At 45.7% G+C, this 24,121-nt stretch overlaps 1 protein-coding gene across 2 annotated transcripts in view; it reads left to right on the top strand.

Moving 5' to 3' along the window:
* Positions 1-24,121, top strand: part of smurf2 (SMAD specific E3 ubiquitin protein ligase 2) — a 45,172-nt gene that overhangs the window by 17,036 nt on the left and 4,015 nt on the right. For both annotated transcript variants that reach the window (XM_076752649.1, XM_076752648.1), the window contains 16 exons: positions 3,650-3,688; positions 4,994-5,102; positions 9,110-9,243; positions 11,283-11,348; positions 11,899-11,983; positions 12,212-12,295; positions 12,881-13,095; positions 14,659-14,743; positions 15,781-15,939; positions 16,042-16,089; positions 19,940-20,141; positions 21,559-21,662; positions 21,893-22,007; positions 22,716-22,894; positions 23,204-23,462; positions 23,562-23,763. In XM_076752649.1, coding sequence (XP_076608764.1) covers positions 3,650-3,688; positions 4,994-5,102; positions 9,110-9,243; positions 11,283-11,348; positions 11,899-11,983; positions 12,212-12,295; positions 12,881-13,095; positions 14,659-14,743; positions 15,781-15,939; positions 16,042-16,089; positions 19,940-20,141; positions 21,559-21,662; positions 21,893-22,007; positions 22,716-22,894; positions 23,204-23,462; positions 23,562-23,763 — 2,085 coding nt within the window. The remainder of the gene's footprint in view (positions 1-3,649; positions 3,689-4,993; positions 5,103-9,109; positions 9,244-11,282; positions 11,349-11,898; positions 11,984-12,211; positions 12,296-12,880; positions 13,096-14,658; positions 14,744-15,780; positions 15,940-16,041; positions 16,090-19,939; positions 20,142-21,558; positions 21,663-21,892; positions 22,008-22,715; positions 22,895-23,203; positions 23,463-23,561; positions 23,764-24,121) is intronic.

Genomic DNA, 24,121 nt, shown 5'->3' with positions numbered 1-24,121 from the left:
CCAGCCCCCACCCCTCATGTCACAGATCTGAGAGTGCTTTGAGTCGTCGGCAGTCGCAGTATCAGTCACAGAAAGACGGGGCGACTTTGCTGGTAGTCTGAGTGAAGCCCTCGGCTCAGCTAAAGGGCTCAGTTCAGCTTCTGATTCTTTTTTCTCCTCTCTGGATGTGAGGCACGGGGAGGCCCACATTTTCTCCTCTAAGTGGACGCTCAGGAGGAGAAGGAGCTGATTAGACAGGCTTTTGTAGACACCAAAGTTGTGTTATTTGGTTGCCAACACTTCATAGACATGGATCAAAGAGAACCCTGAAGAGGAAGCCACTACAAAATAGTTTCAGCAGTGTTTTAATGGAAAAGGAGAGAGTCGGGTCTACATTCATGCGTGAACTAGCTCGCATATATTACAAGGCTTCTGTCCATTGCATCCTTAATAATTCAGTCATCATTTAGTCATCGCATATATTGTACGTCAGTCTCTCAGCGTGCATATCCAGTGTCAGAAAGGCTGTCTCAGGAGGCTTCATGCTGCAGTGTGTGCTGCGTGTGTACAGTATATAATGACACACATTTGAATCTGTGTGTCTGTCCTTATCCTCCGGGTAAGCCTGCTGAGGTGGTATTGTAGAGCCTTACCAATCTCTCTTCTATATGCCTGCAAATGACATAAAATCATACTTTATGCAAAATAGGCGGTGGTTTTATAATGACAGTGCATTCTGATGCTTGGATTCCTCTGCGTCCTGATTGCTGTCCACGCGCTCTTCACGCGTCGGACTCCTAGTTGGCTTCCCTGCTACCACTGCCTCCGGTTTTCACAGGTCTTCTCTCCATTGTCTGATTCCAGCCACAGTTCAGCATGTTTTCATAAGAAGCATGTATAGGTAGAATCGCGGTGTTGCCTTCCTGCTGTGTGGCTGGCAGAGGAATGCTTATGTACTCACTGGAGGGTCTGCAGGTTTTGCTCAGCTTACTTTGGTTTTAAGCTGAGCTGGCCATTGTGTGGGCCTTGTCATGTCTTGCCTTGCCCTGCAGTTGGTCTCATTTTGTCTTTGCTGTCATTTCTTTGTACCGGTCTGCACTTTGAATGAAGGGTTTGTTGCCACTGCCTTACCTTTTTATGTAGAGTCATATTTCCCAGTGGTTCACCGTTCTTTCTCTCAACCTCATGTGGATTTGTTGCATTGTGACTTCTTCTTCTAGACTGGGGAACAGTGCTTGATGTTTTTTCTCCCTCTGGAAACACCATCAGATCATTTTCGGGCTCTTTTTGGCATTATGTACATGTGTGTGGCATGGGGGGCAGAAGCATTGTGCAAGCACAAAGCAAAATGTCACCTGTTGCCTTACCTCCACCTTTTTCACCTCTCTTAAGGCCTCGGAGCATGCACATGCGCACACACACGTGCACACTTATTCCTTTGTTAATAATTAATTAGATCAGTGGAGCTGGAACAGAGAACGAGTTGTCTCTGGGGTGTGTGTGTGTGTGTGTGTGTGTGTGTGTGTGTGTGTCTGTGTGTGTGTCTGTGTGTGTGTGCACATGCGCATGCTTGTCTGCGCGTTCAGGAAGAGCGCGTCTGAAAGCGATGCATACCAGATGTTTCAGAAATGAGGTGGGTTTCACTGGAACATAACACATTCCCAGGGATGTTTGCGGAAAGAAATTCTTCCTCATCTGTCGAGCATGTTCGGCACCCCTCCCCCTCCCCCCCAGGAGGGTATGCATCCAGCTTACTTGTCTGTTTTTTTGCTCCTCCCTCTCTCTTTTTTTAATAGGATACTTGTCATTAAACCCACAGCCGTGTGAGTGTGTGTGTGTCCCTTGTGCCGCATGCATATATAGATGTTGGTGTGTTCCACACTGGTGATTTGTGTGTTTAATTTTGCTGGCACGGCACTCAGAAGGTACGTCCTCCTCCCTCTGATTCCTGGTGGGTGAAATAGTTTTCGCTAAGACCTTAAGTGATCCAGGGTGATATTTGACATGTCTGAGTATGTGTGGCATGGGACGGAGGGGGCAGATGAGTTGGCAGTGGCTGCAGATTGAATGACTTAAGCGGCAGTCTGCCACCATGGATTTGTCTGCTTGTATTAGCTAAGTAAAGACTGCACACTGTCACCTGCACACTCAGGGAGTGGGCAGGCCAGAGAAAAGGCACATCCAGCTAACTCGGGCTGTGACTAATGACTGTTGATCTGCTACTATTTTCTTGATTAATACGTGCATTGTTTGGTCTTATAAATGGCAGAAAGTGTTGAAAATTGCCTATAACAGTTGCTAAAATTGAGGTTGACATCCTGAAATTCCTTGTTTGACCCCAAGTAGATTCATTTTTCTCTCACACATGACAAAGAAAAACTGTAAACTGTCACATTTCATAGGCTTGAAAAATAACTTCAGTGATTAATTAATGATCACAATAGTTTTGACACTACGACCAGCCCAGGAGCTGGACTAGACATCAGGTAGATATCACCCATGAAAGGTGTGAAATGGGCTCATATGGCAGCATGAGGCCTGTCATACTGCAGCTGTCTTAAGACCAGCCTGCGGTTACAGTGACAAAACTGTGACTGCATGTAACAGGCAGTGTTGTGGATGGATGCAATTTATGGAAAATGAATGGCTGTTCTTAATCAGTGAAACAGCGGGGCATCATTCTGCATCCAAAAATATTATATTTAATACATATTTTTGTGCCATTTTAAAGTAGTTACAATCTGAATTTTAACTTTTTGGTCATCATATGTAGCCTACAAAAGCTGAATGAGTCAAGAGGTCTCAGAGTAATCAAGAGTAGAAAAAAAACAAGATGAACTCTTCTAGCTTTGCAGTCACAAATAAAATGAAATATTTTAAATTGCGTGATATGAAGTCACCTGCTTTTTTTTACAGAATATGAGTTGAGCTACAAAATAGAATATAAAACTATCTTAAATGTTATTTGACAGCAGAACAGCTGTTAAATATAAAACTATGTGCAGTCACATTCATTATATTTCCATCTCTGTGCAAACCACTGAATCAGCCACATCCAGACCAATTAGTGTGTGTTTCCTCAGAAAACTTTTATCACAGAAATAAGCCAAACCAAAACTGTATTTCCATGCGCCTGACTCACAGGCTGTAACTGTAACTCCAGACGCCCAGGTGGTGACTGAGCTTCCTCATCCATCCGGCTCTGCCTCATCACCTCAGCAACCGCCTCTGTGGCTCTCAAGAGGAGATCAACAGGATCAACCTCTCTGCTGCCGGCAGGCCGGTTTGGGACAAAGCGTCTCCTCCTTTAGCTTAAACACTTAATTACAATGTCACAGTGACATGTTTTTATTCTAATGATGCAAGAGCTCTCTGTAAACTTTAAACCCACGGTGAAGGTTAGTTCCTCTGCTGGTGTCGAAGCGGAGTCTTGATTCACATTGTAGGCATAGTGTGCCATTACAATTCTTAGTTGTAGGTAAGAGATGGTTTGTGTAATCTGTACCAAAGTCGGCCTGTGTTTAACTTGTGTTTCCCTCCTTGAGTCCTGAACTCAACAAACCATCCCCTGCTGCCTACCCATGCACATTCCTGCTGCTTTAAAACCCTGTTTTGCTTATAGGTTCAATTAAGGCTTAACTGTTCCCTTTTCTTTTTTTTTTTTTCACAGTCCTCTGCGCCAAAAACCTGGTGAAGAAAGACTTCTTCCGTAAGTATCCGCCAATCCCAACTGTTCACGATAAACCTATATTTGCTTTTCACACCCTGTTTGGTTTTCAGTTGTGGTTTTGTGGGTATATGATGCATGCACTGTAAAATGTGGGTCACTTTGGGCCGATTGAGTGCCTGCTGTCAGCCACCACCAGACTTCAAAGGCGTACTACGATCTACTTATTTCGCAATTTCACCAGATTTGGATGGTTTACAGCATATATCCTTGGAATTAGGGAATGAGTGGCATCATGTGTCATTTGTGAAATGTCACTAAAATACAGTGAATCTATTTTTGGGGCAACTTTCTCTTCAACCAGTTTGCATAAAACACACAGCTCGTTTTCTCCACTGAAGACTTAATAACTCACGTGTAGGTGTCTTTAGTGTTGCGATTGTTTGGGTGTGTTTGGGTCAGGCTGTCATGGTGAATGAGCATGTTAAAGGTCTTCTGCTCACTCAGGTGGTTTCTGTGGTGCCCATTCCTGCCATTCCAACGCCCAGGAGCTGAGCAAACATTCACTAAGGGTGGAAAGCAGCACTGAAACCATAGATAAAAATGTGTGCGTGTGTGTGTGCACCCACGCGTGTGTTTGCATGTTCTGCTTCGTGAACTAAAGCCATAATGTGCTTGTCAGTAAATCTTTGCTTATTTGTTGTGCTTTCTTTAAGCACATCCATATGATTTTCAAGGCAAATGTCAAACACAGGCCTCACCTATCAGTTATACACCTGCCACACATAATCTTTTGAATTATTAATGAATTTTTCATTGTATAAAATGTCAAAAATAATAAAGATTCAGTGTCTGATAATATGAAAAGCAAACAGTCGGCACTGCAGCCAAATCTGACCGTATGTTTGTATGTTCTCCTGATAAATGACTTAAATAACCTCTCACCAAACCTAGAACTGATGGGGGTTTTTTGTCAACAAATCTACTAATAGATTCAGCAGTAATCATTCTGTGTATATTCCCTCATTTCCCTCAGAGCAACAAATTCATTTCTATTCATTTAGTCATTCAAAACTGTACTCTTCTAAGGACTTAATTCAGAAAATGCAACAAATCTGAGGAAGTAAACAATGAGTAATCTGTGAGTGGTCTGGACTGGTCCCCGAGCAGACAACAGTGCTGTAAACACCACAGCATCTGTGCCAGTTGTATTTATCACCATCTGCCATGTTAGCAAGTTAACACTGCTGCGTAATGTTGTCATTTGTGTCTTGTTACATTGTTTATCTGTGATTTATTCTTGGCGAATGCAGCTGAGGAGGTTTTTTTTTTCTTCCCTCCCTGCAGGTCTCCCTGATCCCTTTGCCAAGGTTGTTGTGGACGGTTCGGGGCAATGCCACTCTACAGACACTGTGAGGAACACACTTGACCCCAAGTGGAACCAACACTATGACCTGTGAGTCCCAGAGCCTTCTCATGCGTTTGTTCCTGACATCTGTTTCCAAAGACAAAGCTAAAATCCCATTCCTCCTTTGTTTATTTGAATACCGCCCACCTTCCTAAAGACTTAATCTGATTACAAACAGCAGTTGAGTGTCTGCACAGGCTGTTACAATGCCTCACAGTTTTTATGCCTTTCTTTTTTAACCTCAGTACGTGAGCACGCTGAGAAGTGACAGGCTGTGCCATTAACAGGACCTAAACAGTAACAGATGCAAACAGCTCTTGCATCTGCTTTCTCACTTATCTCGATACTCTGTAATGACATAACCCTGGAGCGCCAGCAAAGAGGCTAAAAATGTCCCTCGCAGCAGTATTTAAAGAAAGGAGGGGCGTCTCCAATATTATTTTCTTCCATTGACTGAAACACGTGCATGTCTTGTTGTACCCTGATTGCCTTTCCCAAAGATGGTTTGTCCCGTGAAAGCAACCAGGGGGAAAAAAATGGAGATGGAGAGCGTGAGTGAAAATGTGAGAGTGAAAGTTTCCAGTATTCGCCCCGGTGTTTATCCAACCGTCATGCGTAGCCAACAGCGAGAGGAAGCACATGTCTCCGTTTGTTTGGTTGCTGGGGATACAGGACCCCTCTCTCTACATGGCTGTTAAATTAGCTACTCGTGTCATATTTGACAAGAGGCGGAAAAAGTCACGCGCACACCTTTTAAAAGATGGATCGATGGAGAGCTCATTTGTCCCATGAGCCTGCAGACGCAGCTGACTGGAGTTTATGTAAAAATTGCTTGTGTTTCTGTGCCAGCAATAAGTTCAACATCGGTGTGCCCCCTTTGCTCTCTGTCAGTGTTTCTCCTCAGCAGAAGACAGACAGACTCTCAGGTGGTGTGTTGGAGGAGAGGGGTTTTAATTGACTGAAAGCCGCCTGGCTGGCTCACACTTGTTAAAATACGCCTGCAACACCTGGTGTTCCGAATACAGCCGAGTGCATTAAAGCTGTTGGCAGACGTTTTTTTTTTCCACTTTGTTGTATGTGCTCATGTGAGGGCGTAGAAATACTGTGTGTCTGTGAGTGTGTGTGTGTGTGTGCATGCGTGTCCGGGGCCTTGGTTTCATTGGTCAGCCACAGCCAGCAAACTGTCCCGTGAACTGTGACCCTCCTCAGCATTGTTGCAGGATGTGGCCGGCATGCCAAGGATAGCAGACACAGTCTCTCTGGCTGCTTGCCCCTCACACGCACTCTGCCTGCACCGCGTTTGTAAAACACACACAAAAATCACTAAATACGACAGGACCGGCTTAAAATGAAGGAAGCATGAGCACAACCACTCCTGAGGACACACTGATTATCAGTAGTATGATATATATATATGTGTGTTTTAGAGGACCTTGATATTCACAGTGAGTGTCATGTCCCTCCAGTGTGCACTCCATCACATTTTGTTAATTAGGAGTTCTTCAGAAATGACATCGTTAAATAATACATCTGCGCTGTTAAGTGCCCAGTCTAGACTCAAATTATTTATGCCCACTCATCTATCTATTTTTCCTCCCACTATGCGAGCTGAATTTCTATGGAAGCACCCAGTTAAACAGCACGTCCATTAATGCTTTATTAGATCCTTAGTGTTACTGTGTAGTGAAGGGCTGAGCAAAAGAGCCTAAAACAAGTGCCACAATGCAAAAGAAGCATAAGAGACTCCTGATCTTCATCTGTGTTTATCTGATATCTGTGAAGCTCTATAGTTCAATTGCTTTCTTTTATCTATTTTAACCATTTACATTTAGCTAAGAGTTTCCACCTGCTTACTATTGCAGCATGTGGCGTTCATGTGTTACAGCTGACTCGGTGCAGAAGCACCCCCTGAGGTACAAGTACCCCTGGTTGTGAGTCAGTGTTAAGTTTTTAACAGCATCAGAGGACAGATTCAGCGGTTCCCTAGTGCAAGTCCATGTATTAAAAGATCTGTCAATCAATTTGAGAGCATCAGCGGGTTTCAGGTCCAAGTTGTGAATGTTAGTGTAGTGAGCCTTCCCTTTTGTGTCTGTTTGTATCTCAGATTGTGACCCGTGTTGCTGTTTCTTTCACTTTGACCATATGTTCTTGGCAGTAACTCGCAGGAAAAAGCTCCTAAAAACGCAGCCAAAGATGCGTCTTGTATGAATACAGTCTGCCAAATAAAAGGATGTATTTAGAAAGCACATCTGACTCTTTAAATCTGCTGCTTTTTCCTTTTATTATAGTTTTCCCATTGTCTCTAGTGTGTGTGTGTGTGTGTGTGTGTGTGTGTGTGTGTGTGTGTGTGTGTGTATTATTACGTTATTGCCTATGACTGGTATTAAAAATCTTAGCCAGACTAATGAATTTTATTACATGGAGGGTGATCCAGATGACTGGGGTTTGGTTGTAATACTTCCCTCCCGTCACGTCTGTCTGACATAGCAGCTCTCTCACATCGCACCCCAGACAGGCATTTGGCTTCGGCTCAAAATGTCCAGACGTCTTACTCACAGCCCCATTGTTTCATATCCCTTTTGGTAAGCAGCATGATAATTACAGTGGGATGCAGTTCTGCGAATCGTACAGATGATTAGTTTTAGACTAAAGGAGGGAGCCCACCCGAGCAGATGTGCCACAACAGGTTCACATGGTGAGATTTTATCACACCCCCAGCCTTGTCTGACACACGAGGAGAGGGAGAGGGGAGAGCAGCATGAGCACGCTGGAGGAGACCTTTATAGGCAGTCAGGAAATAATCTGTTTCGTCTACCTACACATCTTTGGTTGTCTGAACACAATATAATTACCTGACCGTGTTCTTTACTTGCACGCATTCATGTTCCCATTTTTCATCTAGCGCCACCATCAGGTCATAACTTGAAATGTCCATTACTTTGGTTTATGATCAATACCTGCACTGTTAATGACATTCTCATCAGCCTCAGCTGTACGTTGTGTTTTGTGCTAATTAGCAAAGTAACATAACAACACGTTAAACTAAAATGTTCAATATTATACCCACTTAAAATCAACTTTTTAGCAACATCATTGTGAGCATGTTAGCATGGTGACATTAGCCTTTAGCTCAAAGCACTGCTGTGACTTAGCACAGCCTCAAAGAGCTGCTAGCATTGCTACAAATTCTTCTTGTGTGATATTTGTTCTGTAATTATTGATTACTATGTGATGTTGGCATCTAGCAAATGGTGTGATTTTTACACCAGACATGCATGTAGTGTGTCTCATGTTCACACGCCGACAGTGCATGAGCTTCTCCTAAAACTGCTTCAACATCATTTACTTGCGGACAAACAATCCTTGAATTATATAACTCAAATTACAACGCACAGCATTTGACAGCATGATTGATGACTGTTTAACCTCAATTACGCTTTCAGTTAATCTGGCTCAATCAAGCTGGTCATTTTGATTTTTCATATAAGCCCAAAGGGAAGCCGAAAGCTTTGAGTTCCGCCTCATTTAAAAAGCCATTTTTTTTTCCACAGTCTGCCACATGCTCAGAAACTCTGTCACGGTTTCGAGTATTTTCACCGTTATTTCACAGCAGTTTTGTTGCTGCTCTCATCACGTTATCGTCATCTCTCTACTGTGTCCCTTCCTCCCTCGGCCGTCTGTCCTGATATGTGGGACGGTGCCGCTGTGACCATTTAAATGATTCACAGGGTTGCAGTCTGCTTGTGTTGTCTCACACTCAGACACTCAGGGTCAGATTTACACATCCACTGGCTGGAAAATCCCTCTCAGCCACCCCACCTTCCTCTTCCCCTTCCTCATCCGTGTCCCGACTGTGTCTCGTAATGTGTCCTTGATGAGGAGACTTAGTGGTAGCCTCTGTCGGATGTGTGTCTCCCCTGCATTGCGGAGGACATCCTGAGTGAGACGTTAGCTCTTATAAAGCTGTTGTCACGTGACAATTCTTACGGCATCAATGAAAGAGTCCATCATTACTGAATATTAATCATGTCTCCTGCCTCTCTCTTTCCCCTCAGATACATCGGGAAATCCGATTCTATCACCATCAGCGTGTGGAATCACAAGAAGATTCACAAGAAGCAAGGGGCTGGGTTCCTGGGCTGTGTCCGCCTTCTGTCCAACGCTATCAACCGCCTTAAAGACACAGGCTGTAAGTGTCAGTATTAATCCAATGTATCAGCCTGTTAATGCCCTTTCTTATTATGTTTGAAATCTTTAAGCTGTGTGGGATTGTGGTGCACAGGGAAGTGTATTTACACGTGGGTCTTATTCTGTTTTGCATGGTCATGGTCCTGCTGCTGGTTTTTGCACTGTTCTGCTGATTTCTGCCAGTAACAGTTTACTCAGTTCATTCCTCTGCCTGGTCTGAGACCAACTTTTAAATTATGTATTGTAGTTATTCATGAGACATCAGTATTCTGATCACCGCTTAAATGAGGCCGTGTGCGTCAAGCCGGTCTTGTACCAGCAGTGTGATAAGAAGCAGAAGTTAATAACACAACGCTGCTGTCAGGGCTAAGTGACAGAACATGGAGTAGCTCCTTTTAGTGTCCTGTCTCCCTCACTAGGTCTGACAGAGGCCAGACCAATGTGAGAGAGGGGTCAACACTCTGCCCCCCTGCCAGAACAGGAAGAGCCAATCAACATCACCCTGCAATTACTGTTAAAAATGTCTCGCGTCAGAAGCTAACTGGATAAATGAGATGGAGGCTTTAGTAAGTGGCTCCTAGTGAAAGCAGTGCCAGACAGCTATAGCTCCAACAAAGCGGTCTGGAGTGATTTTCCTGCGTGGTGCGCTGGTACCTGCTCGCTGGGCCCGCTGCCTCGTCGGCAGGAGCAGGAAAGAATCCCACCGCCTTTCCTAGAAGCCCCTGACACTGTTGTTTTCCTGGAGCGACACAGGAAACCTGAGCCTTGTGCCACAGCTGTGAGTGGTTTGCTTCTGCATTTCCTTTCTCTCCTGGCCTCCTCCTCACCCCTTCAGTCTCCTCCATCGACTGGCAGCGTGTCCACACACACACACACACACACACACACACACACACAAAATGCCATTGTGACTAACCTCCCTCTATCTCCGTCTGCCGATCTAGACAACCGGTCATTTCACGCAGACATGCATAATTGTACAGCTATTTAAGTGTAAGCGTAGATTTGTTGTGTTCTCTTTGTTGTGGTCTCTCTCCCCATGTGAGTATTTGTCATTCTTTTGTATTTTTGTGAGGAATTTACCAGCAGTTGCAGTTTTGTCCCCTCCACAGGCCTTGGAGAGGGCATTGGGTTGACTAAAATATTTGTGTATAATTGCAGAGTGTCTTTGGTTGACTATAACATTTGTGTATAATTGCAGAGTGTCTGTGTCTCTTGTCTTTGTGTATATGACTACATACGTATTTAAGACGTATGTAGTTGTGAGTGCACTTCTCAGCATACATTTTACTGTCTGTTTGTGTGTTTTCTGTTTTCTCTGTGGCTGCTGACCTCCGGCCAGCCTTGTAACGGTTTGACCATTGCCTGTTTTGGTCCCTGTTTAGTCTAGACAGACATCCTGAGCTGATCTGCATGACACCCAGACAACAGAGAGCAGATAGTGGCATTTCTCATGTCTGCAGGCAACTTTTTTTTTTTTTTTTTGTCCTCTTTTTTTTTTCTGCATGATCTCTCTCTTTCTCCCTCTCTCTCAAATTCCGCAGACTTTAAGAAGTTCAGACAAAGAGTTTCCAGACTTTGGCAGAAGTTCATGTCCATGCTAAGACTGAGTGGAATAGTGCAGGCTTTGTACTGAAATTTGTCAAATGTTTGACCTCTGCATTTGAACTGAAGCCTGCTCTGTACCGATGCTCAGTGAGACTTTTACAGCCCATGGCTGTTCCACAGACCAGACCATCTGTTCCAGGGCACAGCCGAGCTGTGGTCTACAGACTGAAGAATGAGACAGATAATGAGGGAGAGAGGAATTGACTCTGAGTGCTGTAAATGATACAGAGCAATGGGACTTGGAGAGGGAAAAATGCATCTCAGCACATGCTAGTTTACATGCATCTCTCTGACACTGATGAATCCTCTTTGCTGTCTCTCTTTTCCACTCTTTCTTTCATCTTTATTCTCATTTCCTGTTTGTCTCATCGTGTACTCTTTGTCCCTGCCTTTTGCGTCTGCGCTCTCTGCACTTCTGTCTTCTCTCTCCAGACCAGAGACTAGACTTGAACAAGCTGAGTCCCAATGACAGTGACACAGTCAGAGGCCAGATAGTGGGTGAGTACAGATCTGCATGCAAGCAAAGATGCATTTCGTTGCACAAAAAAAGATTTGGGAAAAAAAAGTCACTTTAATTAGAGTAGTAGAGTAGTAGTTGCTGCAGTTCTTCTAGTAATCCTGGAGCTTGTAACAGTCCTCCATGTTCTGGTTTCTTCTTGGATGTTGATGCATGGTGTATGGAGGTCCGAAATACTCCTGAGGATATCCTTTATAATGACATTAGAAGTGTATAAATATGACATGTATTCAGCTCCAGTCTGTCAAGTGTTGCCCTCTCCCGTTGCTCAGAAAGCTGCAACATATATCACAGTCTTCATGTAAAATGTAGGTTTAGATTTCATAATACCAGACCCTCCCTGCAGAAGGAACAAATAAACTCACTTTAACCAGACCCTCCAGGATACCACTGATAAAACCGAACCCTATCCCTGTTACTCATAAAGATATATAGCACCATTTTGTGCTTCGATAAAATATCTGTGCCTGAACTGTAATCTGCTGTCTAGTAATCCTCGTGTGTGCATCTGTCTGCCATGTGTTGCTGCAGTGAGCCTGCAGTCTAGGGACCGGATAGGCACAGGAGGCCCTGTGGTGGACTGCAGTCGGCTGTTTGACAATGATCTTCCAGATGGGTGAGTGAGTTTGGGGAAATCTCTTATCATCTCAGAGGGAGCTTTTTGAGAGGCCGTTGCAAATCCAAAACAATAAATGCAGCCTTTAGGTTCGGAGGGGAAAGATACGCAGAATATGATATTTACATGTGGTGAGACAGAGCAAGGAGCCAGAACACCACGAGATGGTTCTGTGGCTGCTTAACCATGTACACTCACTGCTGTGTCTGTGTATGTTCCTGCTGCCAGCTGGGAGGAGAGGAGGACAGCGTCTGGACGAATCCAGTACTTGAACCACATCACACGCACCACACAGTGGGAGAGACCTACCAGGTGAGTACACTCTGCGGCCCTCAGAAACTCAAACCCAGGCCTCTTAAATCAAACAGCAGCAGGTGGTGGAAGACCTCATCTCTGACCTTGGTGCTCCCAAACTGGGGGAGTCTGTCCAAGACTGGAGTGGGCTCCTAAAAAAAAAAAAGAAAAGAAAAAAAGAAAAGGTGTCAGACAGACTGCTGCAGACAGTGGTGTTTAATGATGTGGAAGAGCCAGGGAAGTCACGGAGCTGACAGGATAGGAAAGAGAGGCATCTCTTCCCTGCGCTGTCTCTGTCTGTTCTTACTGTCTGTATCACTCAGTTCTTAACAAGCTTGACCTCAGGCGGTCTCAGTACGTCTGTGTTTGATGGGCTGTTTGTGTGCTGCCTTGTATAGATTTTCTAGTTAGCACCTGAAGACTTCCTGAATACTGCCTATTGATTTGCTGCTGTTTGTGTTTGTAGGGCTCACTTCCTCCTTTTCAATCCTTTTAAGCTTTCTTATACGTTCTCTATCTTTCATTCTAACACTGATTGACCGTCACCTTACCGTTTCTTCTTGGTTTCCTTCTCGATCCCCCTCCTCCTCCTGTCCCTCTCAGGCCTGCATCAGAGTACTCCAGCCCTGGACGGCCTCTCAGCTGCATCGTGGATGAGAACACGCCAGTCAGCACAAATGGGGCCACGCCCACCACGGCGTTGCCACCCAGCGGCGGTGACCAGCGGGCCCAGGAGAGACGGGTCCGCTCCCAGAGGCACCGCAACTACATGAGCAGAACCCACCTGCACACACCCCCAGATCTCCCTGAGGGATATGGTTAGTGTGAAGCCAACCATTGAAATAGCTGAATAGTTGAAAGGGTTTATTATTAGCTACATTAAACCTCTCAAATAGTTGGCAAAAGGTTATTGATAAATGACTGACTGACTGAATGAATGACAAATAATTAGCTTAAAGTTAACGTGACACCACTCATCCGCACTGCTTAAAATCTATTTAACCTTCTCTTTGGTGTATGTTTAGCCAGTCATGGATGATTATATGCAAATTATGAACTGTGTAAAGATCTGCTGTCCATAATATACAACGTTTGATTTGGATGACTGAAATGAAACAACAAATGAACACATTTGAAACACCCCTATGAAGAGGTATTTGAGTTCATCAGGCTGGGCGGTGGAGGTACGTCTGAAGAAGACAGTTGGAAACCATGGCTTTATAATATCAATATTGTATGTCCAGCTTTCCTGTCTGGAGACAGATAAATATTTAATATCCTGATTACACTAGAGTATGCTGTTTTTTGTTTTTTTTCCTCTGCGAAAGCCATCTCTACTTCCACTATGAATCGTGTCATGATGGCAATGCTGTCGTGTTAATTGCTTCGCCCCTGCCCTCCTCCCTGCTCAACACTGGGCTCAGTCACCCGGCTGATCTGTAGCCTCATTCAGTCCAGCGCTGCTCTGATGACGCTGCAGCTCCACACAAGGAGCCTGAAATACTGGCTCCATTTTAGACAATCTAATTGAATTGATCTAGCTGTTAGAGGCTGGTGGCAGCCATTCACTCCCCCTCTGTTCTCCTTTCTGAACACAATCAGACGCATTCATGTCAAAGCAAACACACACACACAAGCTGCAGTCCCCCACACAACCCAACAGAGTTTTGTTTATCCTCACAGTAAAATCTGTAGGATTTAGGAGCCAGAGCAAGAGACGAATATCACAACTTTGCTCTCAGTCCTTCAGATTAGGAGGCTCGAAGCCTCACTACGCTTGTCTTTGCATCTCTGTCCTTACTCTCTTAATTCCAGTCAATTCCCTAAATGGCGCCCAGTCTGTCAAACGTACATCACACGCTCGTCAGGCGCGCATGTGTTCGGAAGGTTACATGTACAGGCATGTTAAAGCAGGGCGGTAGGTCCAAAGGGAGGCCACTCCATGGAAATATCTCTGTCAGGCTGTGATGAATGAGCTCACCAACTCAAAAGTCAGACAACCCCATCTCTCCTCTCCTTTCCTCTCCAATGTTCTTCACCCTGTCTCTCACCTCCCCCTCCTCCTCCTCCTTCTCCCCCTCCTCCTCCACCTTCCCTGGCTGCCTTTTGGGATCTCCACTGACTCCGGCAGTCCTTTTATCTCCATCTGTGTGATCTCTCTCTTACGCAGACAGATTGTACGCACAGTCTGTCAGCATGTGGCACATGAATTGAACTCAGTTTCATTTTCCATATATATACATATACATAGACATTTGACATGCACTTGATGGCAGGGTCGAGGCAAAATCGTCTGGGTCCTCCCTTTTTAATTGATCATTGTCTGACCAAGAACCTCCAAATCTTGCGTGGATTAATCCCATTTTTATCTCTTCCTACAGAGCAGAGGACCACGCAGCAAGGCCAAGTGTACTTTCTCCACACTCAGACAGGCGTCAGCACGTGGCATGATCCCAGAGTGCCAAGGTATGTCTGCCATTAAGCCAATGGAACTTTTCTTCGACCGACAAATGTACTGTAAAACATGCAAAACACAAAAAATAATGCAGAGATGAGAAATTGGGCTGTCCACAAATGCTTTTATCCTCCTTGCTCAACCAACCGTCACTTGCGTAACTAATATTACCCAGAGCTTGTGTCACGGCGGTCTCTTAGTCCTGGTTCCCTTGTAGTTTGCCCTAAGCCTGCAGCTAATTATGAGGCTAACATGCTGTGAGAAGACCCATGTCACGGGGCTTGGACAGTGATTTGGTCCTCTGGCACACAGGTCTCAATCGGCCATACCAGCGGCTCTTTGGCATTACTCGCTCAGGCACGTGTGTCCTATTGATTACCATATTCCAAAAGAAACGCACACACAGATCTGCATGCGTGACGGGCTTCAGTGCGCTCCAGACGCTATCAATAAAACATGACTGATGTTATAGTACCTTGCCTCTGCTCACTTGCGTTCTATCAGCATGTGAGTGATAGATGATATTTTTATCGGCCTTGATAGGAGGCCATTGGTCACGCCACACCTCACTGGGTGCTCCTCAGACAGCTCCAACATTAGCAGATGGCTCAGCTGCCAAGCTCTCATCGCTCGTGAGGCTCTGGTCCCTTTTGGCTTTAAGCCTGCAAAACAGACAAGTCAGCGCCAGCATAGAGAGCCTGCTGTAATTTCTGAACCTTTTTGTCTCCATGGAGTCCAGCTGAAAGGGGTTGCAGGGCAGCAGTAAATAATTTAGATGGGAGGAAGAAGAAAAATAGAATAAAAGTGATTTCTCAGACATCTCGGAATCTTGCTGTCCGCCTGAGTCCAGTTAGTCAGTGCTTTGGTATGTTTTATACCTAGAATTTGATGCGTGTGTGTGTGCGTGTGTATGTGTGTGTGTGTGTGCACGCGTGCATGTGTGTGTGTGCGCTTCGCTCTCTTTTCCCCATCCCACCCTACTTTGCCTCTATTTTTCTTGCGTACTGATGCTTCGTTGTGTGTTGTTCGCACGTCTGTTGCATTTCAGAGATCTGAGTAATGTGAACTGTGAGGAACTGGGTCCTCTACCTCCTGGATGGGAGATACGGAACACTGCCACCGGGAGGGTTTACTTTGTCGACCACAACAACCGAACCACGCAGTTCACAGACCCACGCCTCTCCGCCAACCTGCATCTAGTCCTAAAGTGAGTACCTTTGAGCCAGAAAAATGTAACAAGACAGCACATAAAAAACACTGAGTATAAAAGCAGAGAGATTTATTTCCTGTCTGTGTTTCGTATCTGTAGTCCAAGCCCCAATGGTTCTCGAGGAGGCATCGAAAGTCAGAATGTCAGGTAAGGTTTGGGCTTCGTGCCAGTTGTCCTCACTTGCACACAGACAAGAACACGCACAAGCACACACTCCCCCAGACATTCACAGACTCGCTCACTCTGCCTCCCCTCAGTCTGTGTTTTACTGTGGGATTCTGTGCCAAGGTGTGTTCACCACCTGTAGCGGTTCAGTGGCCCTTCTGCTGAGCAGACGTTTGCGCGCGCGCACACACACACAGAAATGCGTACACAGAGCACTCCCCCACAGTCTTTCTTTCCACACAAAAATTCAAATTCCTCAGGCCTGCAGAGGTTTTGATCATAAAGGCGTTTTAGCACACAATCCGTCACAAAGCTGGCTTTGGCCAGACATCAGATAGCCGAGTGGAAACCGAGGCTGCTGTGTCTGTGGATGAGGAGCGTCTTACGTCCAGGAAACGGAGCATAAATTTGATGCCCAAGTCAATGAATGAACTGTGTGTGAGTGTGACTGTGTCCGTCTGCGTAGGTGCATGTGTGTTGGGTTCATGCTTCCATGCTTGGTACATGCTTGCGTGCATGGATACACGTGTTGAGAATCTCTTCCCCTGTGCAGCTGTTCAAACACATACTGCACAGTGATAGCCGCAGAATTACCCATAGGCCCTTGCTCCACAAAGGTAGGAGCAGCGTATGGGTGCCTTGGTGGGCCTCCTCTGCCTGATCTCATTCCTTCTCCGTGCAGAGACGGAATGCGTCGATGGAGAGATCAGGTTTCCTCTTTTTTTTTTTTCGCTTTCTGATGGATCAAAGAACGTGTTTGGGATTTTGAATTTGCTTTGCTTTTTTTTCCCCCCCTGTCTGTGGCCCTCTGAAAAGTCTTATAAAAATGTAGCCTGGCATGCCACGTTTGTTTTTAATGTAGGAATTTCGTCGAGAGCGTGACTATGCCCAGATGTGTGAAAGTCTCATGCATAGAATTTCTATAGTGCGTGTTTTCTCGCAACACGATTAGTTCACAACAAATCCAGGAAGTGGGCATGTTTTTTAATGCAATATCACAGGAATCATTTTGTACACAGAAAAAAAGTCTTCCTACACTAATTACTGTCAAGCAGTTCTCATGAAGTATATTGGCAAGTTTTTGTTATGGGTTTTAAGTGAGAAGTTGAATGATGTAAAGTGTTTGATTAGGAATGCCATACGTCTCCGGCTCATTCAAAGGCACACAGACCTTGGCGTGACATTTGTGAAATAACGAATGCATGACTAAGATTTAACCTGAGCCAACGGCAATCCATTCGTATTACATTAACCCTGTAATGGGTGATATATTGCCTTTTTGGTACAGTTTGTGTCCTCAGTGAAGCTGCTCTGTGATTGCAGATAGAGCTTGAAGTGACTTTCTCACTTGTGACAAAACTCTGGAAAAGATATCAGTCGTCATGAATTTCCATCAAGACATCTGCCTTTTATCAAGTCAGGGATTTTAGAAATTTTCACCCTGCATGTGCCGTCATCCCACAAAAATGTGTGTGTGTGTATGTATGTATGTGTGTGTGTATATATTTATAATTTCAGTAAGAATTAGAATTTTATTACCTTTTTTATTTGCTGAAGACACAGCCAGAGCATCCAGACCGTGGTTTTTGGTTGTATTTCTCCTATGATGTTGCAATCTCCGTCTGAATTCAAGCCCGCCTGACTTGTCCGGGTCACAGTTCAATCGGTAACTTAATCCTCGTCTGGTTTTAAGACCTGGCTGCATGACTGCCCTCTGTACAGAAATAACTGCATCATTTCCCAGATGCTCGTGATTTGTCGTTTGGCCAAAACATTGCTTTTTATTATGACGACAGGTAACACGCACCAGAGTCTTGCTCATCATTGAGGAGTTGGAAGGAGATGAGAGAACTGCTTTGCCTGCAACCATGAGAGAGAGAGCAACAGAGACGAAGCAGAAATGTTTGATTTATGGGTCAGAGTGCAGGAAGAGATGCTCCATGCCTCCTCTCGCCTCGCTGCTCTCCCACCCTCTGAGTCGTGTACTGAGTTTTGTTGCTGTCGGGAGAGTGTCGTCCCCTCCCTTGCCCTTCCCTCTGAGTCTAGTCTGCAGGAAATAAAGGGATTGGTGAGGAGGTCTCCAGTGTCCTATGGGGCCCTGTGGCTTTCTGTATAGCAGGAAGTGATTGAAAAGCCAAACTGGATTCTGTTGCATCAACACTAGAGAAGTCGTCATTGTGGTAGAGGAAAGTGCGAGCCACAGGGCGGACATGTGAGAGTAGACGTTTGCTGTCATGAAGTGAACTGACAGTCAAGGTTCCTCCTGTGTTTGTTAGCTCCATTGAAAACTGGTGCTTTGATCAAATTACCTGTGTGAAAATGTTTATTGTAACCTTGGCATCACTTTGAATGTTATAGCCAACATGTCCGTAGTGCAGGCGCACAGCCTGACATGTGTATCCCTCCACCACCCTCTGCGCTCAGCTCGAGAGTCTGGTGTTTATGACCCTGCTCTGGGCCGAGCATGCCTGCTACCCCCCACTGGAGTGCAAAAGGCCATTGTGCAAATAATCCTTTAGTGCCGGCCCCATAAAGGCTCTTTTGATTTTGTGTGTGTGTGTGTATGTGTGTGTGTGCGCCTCCTGACTGTGCCACCCTCTGAGGCCGTCCTCCCGAACACAGCGCCTGGTTCAAACGTTGTGTTCTGGAGACCTCTGCCATCATTAACCGCAGATGATGTTCACAGCCACGCTGTTGATAACTGCGGTTAACCGCCTTTTTTGTCACTGTATTTGAAATGTTTCATCAAATGTCTGGAGTCTCCAATAGAGTGAGAAGACAGAAATGTTGAAAGAATATAATAAATGAGAGAATAATAAAAGGCAGAGAACAGCAACTGCAGTAGCTGTGAAAAGTTTTTAGTTTCGACTCAAGTACGATTAGTCATTTGGCCGACGCTTTTTTTATCCAAAGCCACGTACATATGAATTCACACACCGATGGTGCAGCACCGGGGGCAGTTTTTGGGGTTCAGTATCTTGCCCAAGGATACTTTGGCATGAGGACTGTCAAAGCCAAGGATCAAACCGCCGACCTCCTGATCAGTAGACGACCACTCTGCCTCCTGAGCCACAGCCGCCCCATGATTAAATAAGCAGGTACTGCATTCTGGCTGTCTCGGCCCATACAGGGTCTGAGAGTCTGTCTGTCTCTTCAGACAAACTTATGAACTTGTAAAATGTACCAGTAAGCTTCTGCGAGGCAGCCTTGATGGCCCCACATTACCTCAAGTGTACGTGCTGAGTCAAAAGCAGCAGACGATCTATTTGCAGAACTTTCTTTACCTCAGTCAAATTCTGCTGCTCCCTCGTAGAAAAGCTCTATTTTAGTTCAGCCGTCTCTGTGTGAGACCACCAGGCCTCTGCCAGGTGGAGAGAGGTGTGTGCGCGCGTCTGTGTGTGTGTGTGTGTACGCGCGCGCACGCATGTGTGTGTGAGGGAGATGTCTTACCTCCACTAATCCCTCCTCCACCTATGTCTGTCTGTGTGTGAGAGGCTGAGGCAGCTGTTTGACTTGATGTGCTTCCCAGATGACCTCAGTGTGTTTACTCCTCGTACTCTGCAGTCAGCAAAGGACACAGAAAGAACTCTCACTCTCAGAAAGCTGTATTTTCAGTTTCTTGGCGTTCCTCTTGTTGTTTTTGCGCAAGTGTTGCTTACTTTTTTCTCACTAGTAAGCTTGTTTGTGTTTGGTATTGGTACATCTAGGACTCACAATGTTTGTCTCTCGTCTTGTCCCTCTGTGTCTCGATGTCTCTCTCTTTGCCATTTCTCCTCTCTCACCTCTTTCCCATGCCACTCCTCTGTCCGTCTCCCTGCCGTCTGCCCTCCAGTCGTCAGAACCAGCTGAAGGATCAGGCCCAGCAGGCTCTGGTGTCCCCCGGTCAGCTCCCAGAGGAGGCCGAGTGCCTCACTGTGCCCAAGTACAAGAGAGACCTTGTTCAGAAGCTCAAAATCCTCCGCCAGGAACTGTCCCAGCAGCAGCCCCAGGCTGGCCACTGCCGCATCGAGGTGTCCCGTGAGGAGATATTTGAGGTGAGGATGGAAAGAAACAAACTCGGTTATGTCATCATATCATGTGAAGTTATTAAAAATACTCAGAAACGGGTACATAATTTCATCCAGGGGGAAATTCAGTAGTCACAGACAGAGCTTGCATGAAGCAAATTACAACGCATAACAGAATGGTAGAAAAACATGGAAATAATAGAATTTGCTCCATTGCACAACCCAAGAGAATTAAAGCAGCACAATATCTCATTATTTTTATACCTACAGAGCTGCTTGTAATTGTACAAGATATTTATAGATGCACCCAAGTCATGTTAACTTAGGTTTTTCTTTCTGCCTTCGTCTTGTCTTCTCCCATAAAGGTCATTGCCCGTAGCACTCTGGCTCTCACACACCCGCTTATCTATGACGTGTGAAGCTAGTCTGTTCAAAATCTAAAGCAGACCTCTTGTTTGAGATGAGGATTTTCTCAGCTGGGGAGTTTTTTTTTTTTTTTCTTGTGCATCTCAGAGGTGCGGGCCCTTCATCAGAGCAACAACACCTGCAACAGACTGCGTGACCCTCATAAAATATGCACTGGAATGTGCTGGAACAGCCGCGTCTGTTAATCTGAACGAAGACATTTTTGTTGGCTGATCTCAATGTGAGAGAGAGAGAGGGCCGGGTTGGGGGGGGGGGGCACGCAGAGGACGTCTTGAGGTTAAGACATAACTGCATAGTGTCTCCAGACCAGCTGAAGCATTACATTATGACTGAACAGGCAAGTGTTAGCTGGTGGGCTGTCAGGCCTGTCTTTATGTGTACTTTTCAGTGTAGATAAGGTATTCCCATTCCTCCTACAGCACCTCTCTGTTGTCTGCTGTGTCTGGAGGGCACAGTGGAACCTGGCTGCGTTATTATAGTCTTATGGCTGTGTTTATTATAACTGCCCCTAATCCACTTTAAATGAACCCTCCCCCTGACGCTGTGAGCCGTCTGCACGTGGGATGAACACTGATTGAGGCGGAGAGATCTCAGCCTCACAGCAGAGAACCAGTTGGAAATGACTGCTGTAACGCCACACTGCATCCGTCTCAGTTTTTACAGAGCTGCTCCCGTAGAGCACATGCTTTCTTTTTCTGCCTCTTCACTTCAGTCCTTTCAGCCTCAGCCTTTGCTCCAGCAGTGTCCATGTTTAACATGTGCCATAATGCAAGGCATGGAGCTCGGAGAGTCCCTAAGTGGTCACACGTGATTCCTGGCACTTTCCCCACAGACAGGGCCCCTCACATGGATATTACAAACTGATAAATGGCTTCTCATTACCTCTTTGTCTGCTGAGGCCACACAGAACCAGATGGCTCTGCATCAGCAGCTAGCAAATACTAGCAAATAGCTCCCTTACCGATGCTGTCACTGTCTTTGACGGGACGTGCGTGCTTTGTTTGCATCCGTGTTGCAGGAGTCGTATCGACAGGTGATGAAGATGAGGCCGAAGGACCTGTGGAAAAGGCTAATGGTGAAGTTCAGAGGAGAGGAGGGGCTCGATTACGGGGGAGTGGCCAGGTAAGATGGTGGAGCAAAAGTAGAGTGTGAGACATGAAACACAGACTTTGGTTCTGGAAACTCTGAGGCTTTTTACACTGCAGTCTGCCTCCTAGTGGAGGAGCTAAAACACACAACTTACTCACCACTGTTGTGTCTGCTTTGGTGTTTCTTCATCAGTGTAAGTTTGTATGCTCTGAACTCTCTGACTTTTTTCTCCCCCTCCATCTCCTGCCTGACCCTGTGTGCAGAGAGTGGCTCTACCTGCTGTCCCATGAGATGCTGAACCCGTACTATGGCCTGTTCCAGTATTCCCGTGATGACATTTACACACTGCAGATAAACCCCGACTCTGCCGTCAACCCTGTGAGTCTCTCACAACACATTGTGTTATAACCATTTGCTGTGTGTTTGTGAGCTGCTGTGAGATGTTCTGTAAAAGACAGTGTACTGCACTGCAGGAGGCTGTTTAATCCTTTTTTATGGTGTTTCATTCAGCACCATCAGACCTGTAGCAAACACTGTCGCTACTGTTAGCCGCAGCAGCTACAAAGCTCTTTGTCTCAAATGTCAATTTTAGCAAAAAACTTAATTAGTTATTTTTTATGGGTTAATCCATCCATACATTTTCTGCCACTTATCTGGGTCCATGTCACATGAATTGATTTATTATGTTTCCAGGAGGGGAAAAATGCATTCTATGAGTTATAAAGAGGCCTTTAAAAAGTATCACATTGAATTTGGAAACTAACTGGCACACAGTATATCACAGTGATAAACACTGGCCAACCAGGCTCCTAAGCTTCAGTTCAGACATCGTCACAGCTGTCACATGGCTGAGGCCAAATGGCGTGATGATGTTGATGGACATTTACAGGTTTCACTGTGTGTTGACACTGTGCTGTTTAGTTGTTCACTGTTTGAATCTTGTAGAATTGTTGGCTCTTTGAAAGAGGAATCTGGTGGTTTCATGTTGTTTCACGAGTCCCAGACGTGCTTAAGACACTCAGTTCTGCTGGTAACTCACTTCTGTCTCTTCATTTGGAAACTCAAGATGTTTTGTCTCCCCTTCAGGAGCACTTGTCATACTTTCATTTCGTGGGCCGTATCATGGGCATGGCAGTGTTCCACGGCCACTACATAGACGGAGGCTTTACTCTGCCCTTCTACAAACAGCTGCTGGGTAAACCAATCACCCTGGACGACATGGAGTCTGTTGACCCCGACCTGCACAACAGCCTCGTGTGGATCCTGTACGTACACGTTTTTTACACAAATCAACAACAGCATGACTTCACTGTGTAAATGAAAAGTGAAAGAGGATACTCACATCACACATTACCCACAATGTCCGCATTCCTGTCTGCAGTCCACATGTGCTGTGAGTACACGAGTAAAACAAAGTAGCTGAGTACGTTGATGACAGCGCCCCCCAGGGTTTTTGAGTGTTTCTTACATCAGTGGCCCCAAAGCACATGTTTTCAGACTGTGTGAGTGTGTGTGTGTGTGTCACCTTAACATCACATCCTCAAACACTAATTCAGATGTTTCTTTCTCCTCAGGGACAACGACATCACAGGTGTGCTGGACCACACCTTCTGCGTAGAACACAATGCTTATGGAGAGATCATCCAGCACGAGCTCAAGCCCAACGGGAAGAGCATCCCCGTCACCCAGGACACCAAGAAAGAGTACGTCCGGCTCTACGTCAACTGGCGTTTTCTGCGAGGCATCGAGGCTCAGTTCCTGGCTCTGCAGAAGGGCTTCAATGAGGTCATCCCCCAACACCTGCTGAAGGCTTTCGATGAGAAGGAGCTGGAGGTGCTGTCGTTTGCACACATCTCAATGTGATATTGTTCGATTTAAATCCATGTATGTTTAGTTCAGCACATTAAATCTGCCTCTGCCCTCCGCCTGCAGCTGATCGTATGTGGCCTGGGCAAGATCGACATCAACGACTGGAAGTCCAACACACGGCTCAAACACTGCACTCCAGACAGCAACATTGTGAAGTGGTTCTGGAAAGCTGTGGAGTCCTTCGACGAGGAGCGCAGAGCCCGGCTGCTTCAGTTTGTCACTGGCTCTTCCAGGGTTCCCCTGCAAGGCTTCAAGGCCCTCCAAGGTAGTAACACCCAGGGTGAAAACTGGGTACAATTCATGTTTTGTCATGTTTGTTTACACTGGAATTCTTATGCAGGAAAGTCCTATGAAAGCACTCTTGACCTGACTTTGGTGTGAATTGCTTTCTTTGTTCGATGGATTGTTAGAATGAGCTCTCTCTAATAGTACAAAATGCTGGATGCTAATAAAGGTGTGGCAGTGTCGTCTTAACTCATCCTTTGTTGCACACACAGCATGACCTCACTCACAGGCTCTGTCAGCACAGTTCAGGGTGTGTGTGCCTGTGTGTGTGTGTGTGTCTGGGACTCTTGCTCCTCTGTGTGTGTGTCTCCGTCTCTGGGTTTCCACAACCTGAGATG

This window comes from Chaetodon auriga, chromosome 16, assembly GCF_051107435.1.
Source record: "Chaetodon auriga isolate fChaAug3 chromosome 16, fChaAug3.hap1, whole genome shotgun sequence".
NCBI lineage: Eukaryota > Metazoa > Chordata > Actinopteri > Chaetodontiformes > Chaetodontidae > Chaetodon > Chaetodon auriga.
This window is presented reverse-complemented; position numbering and strand designations above follow the sequence as displayed.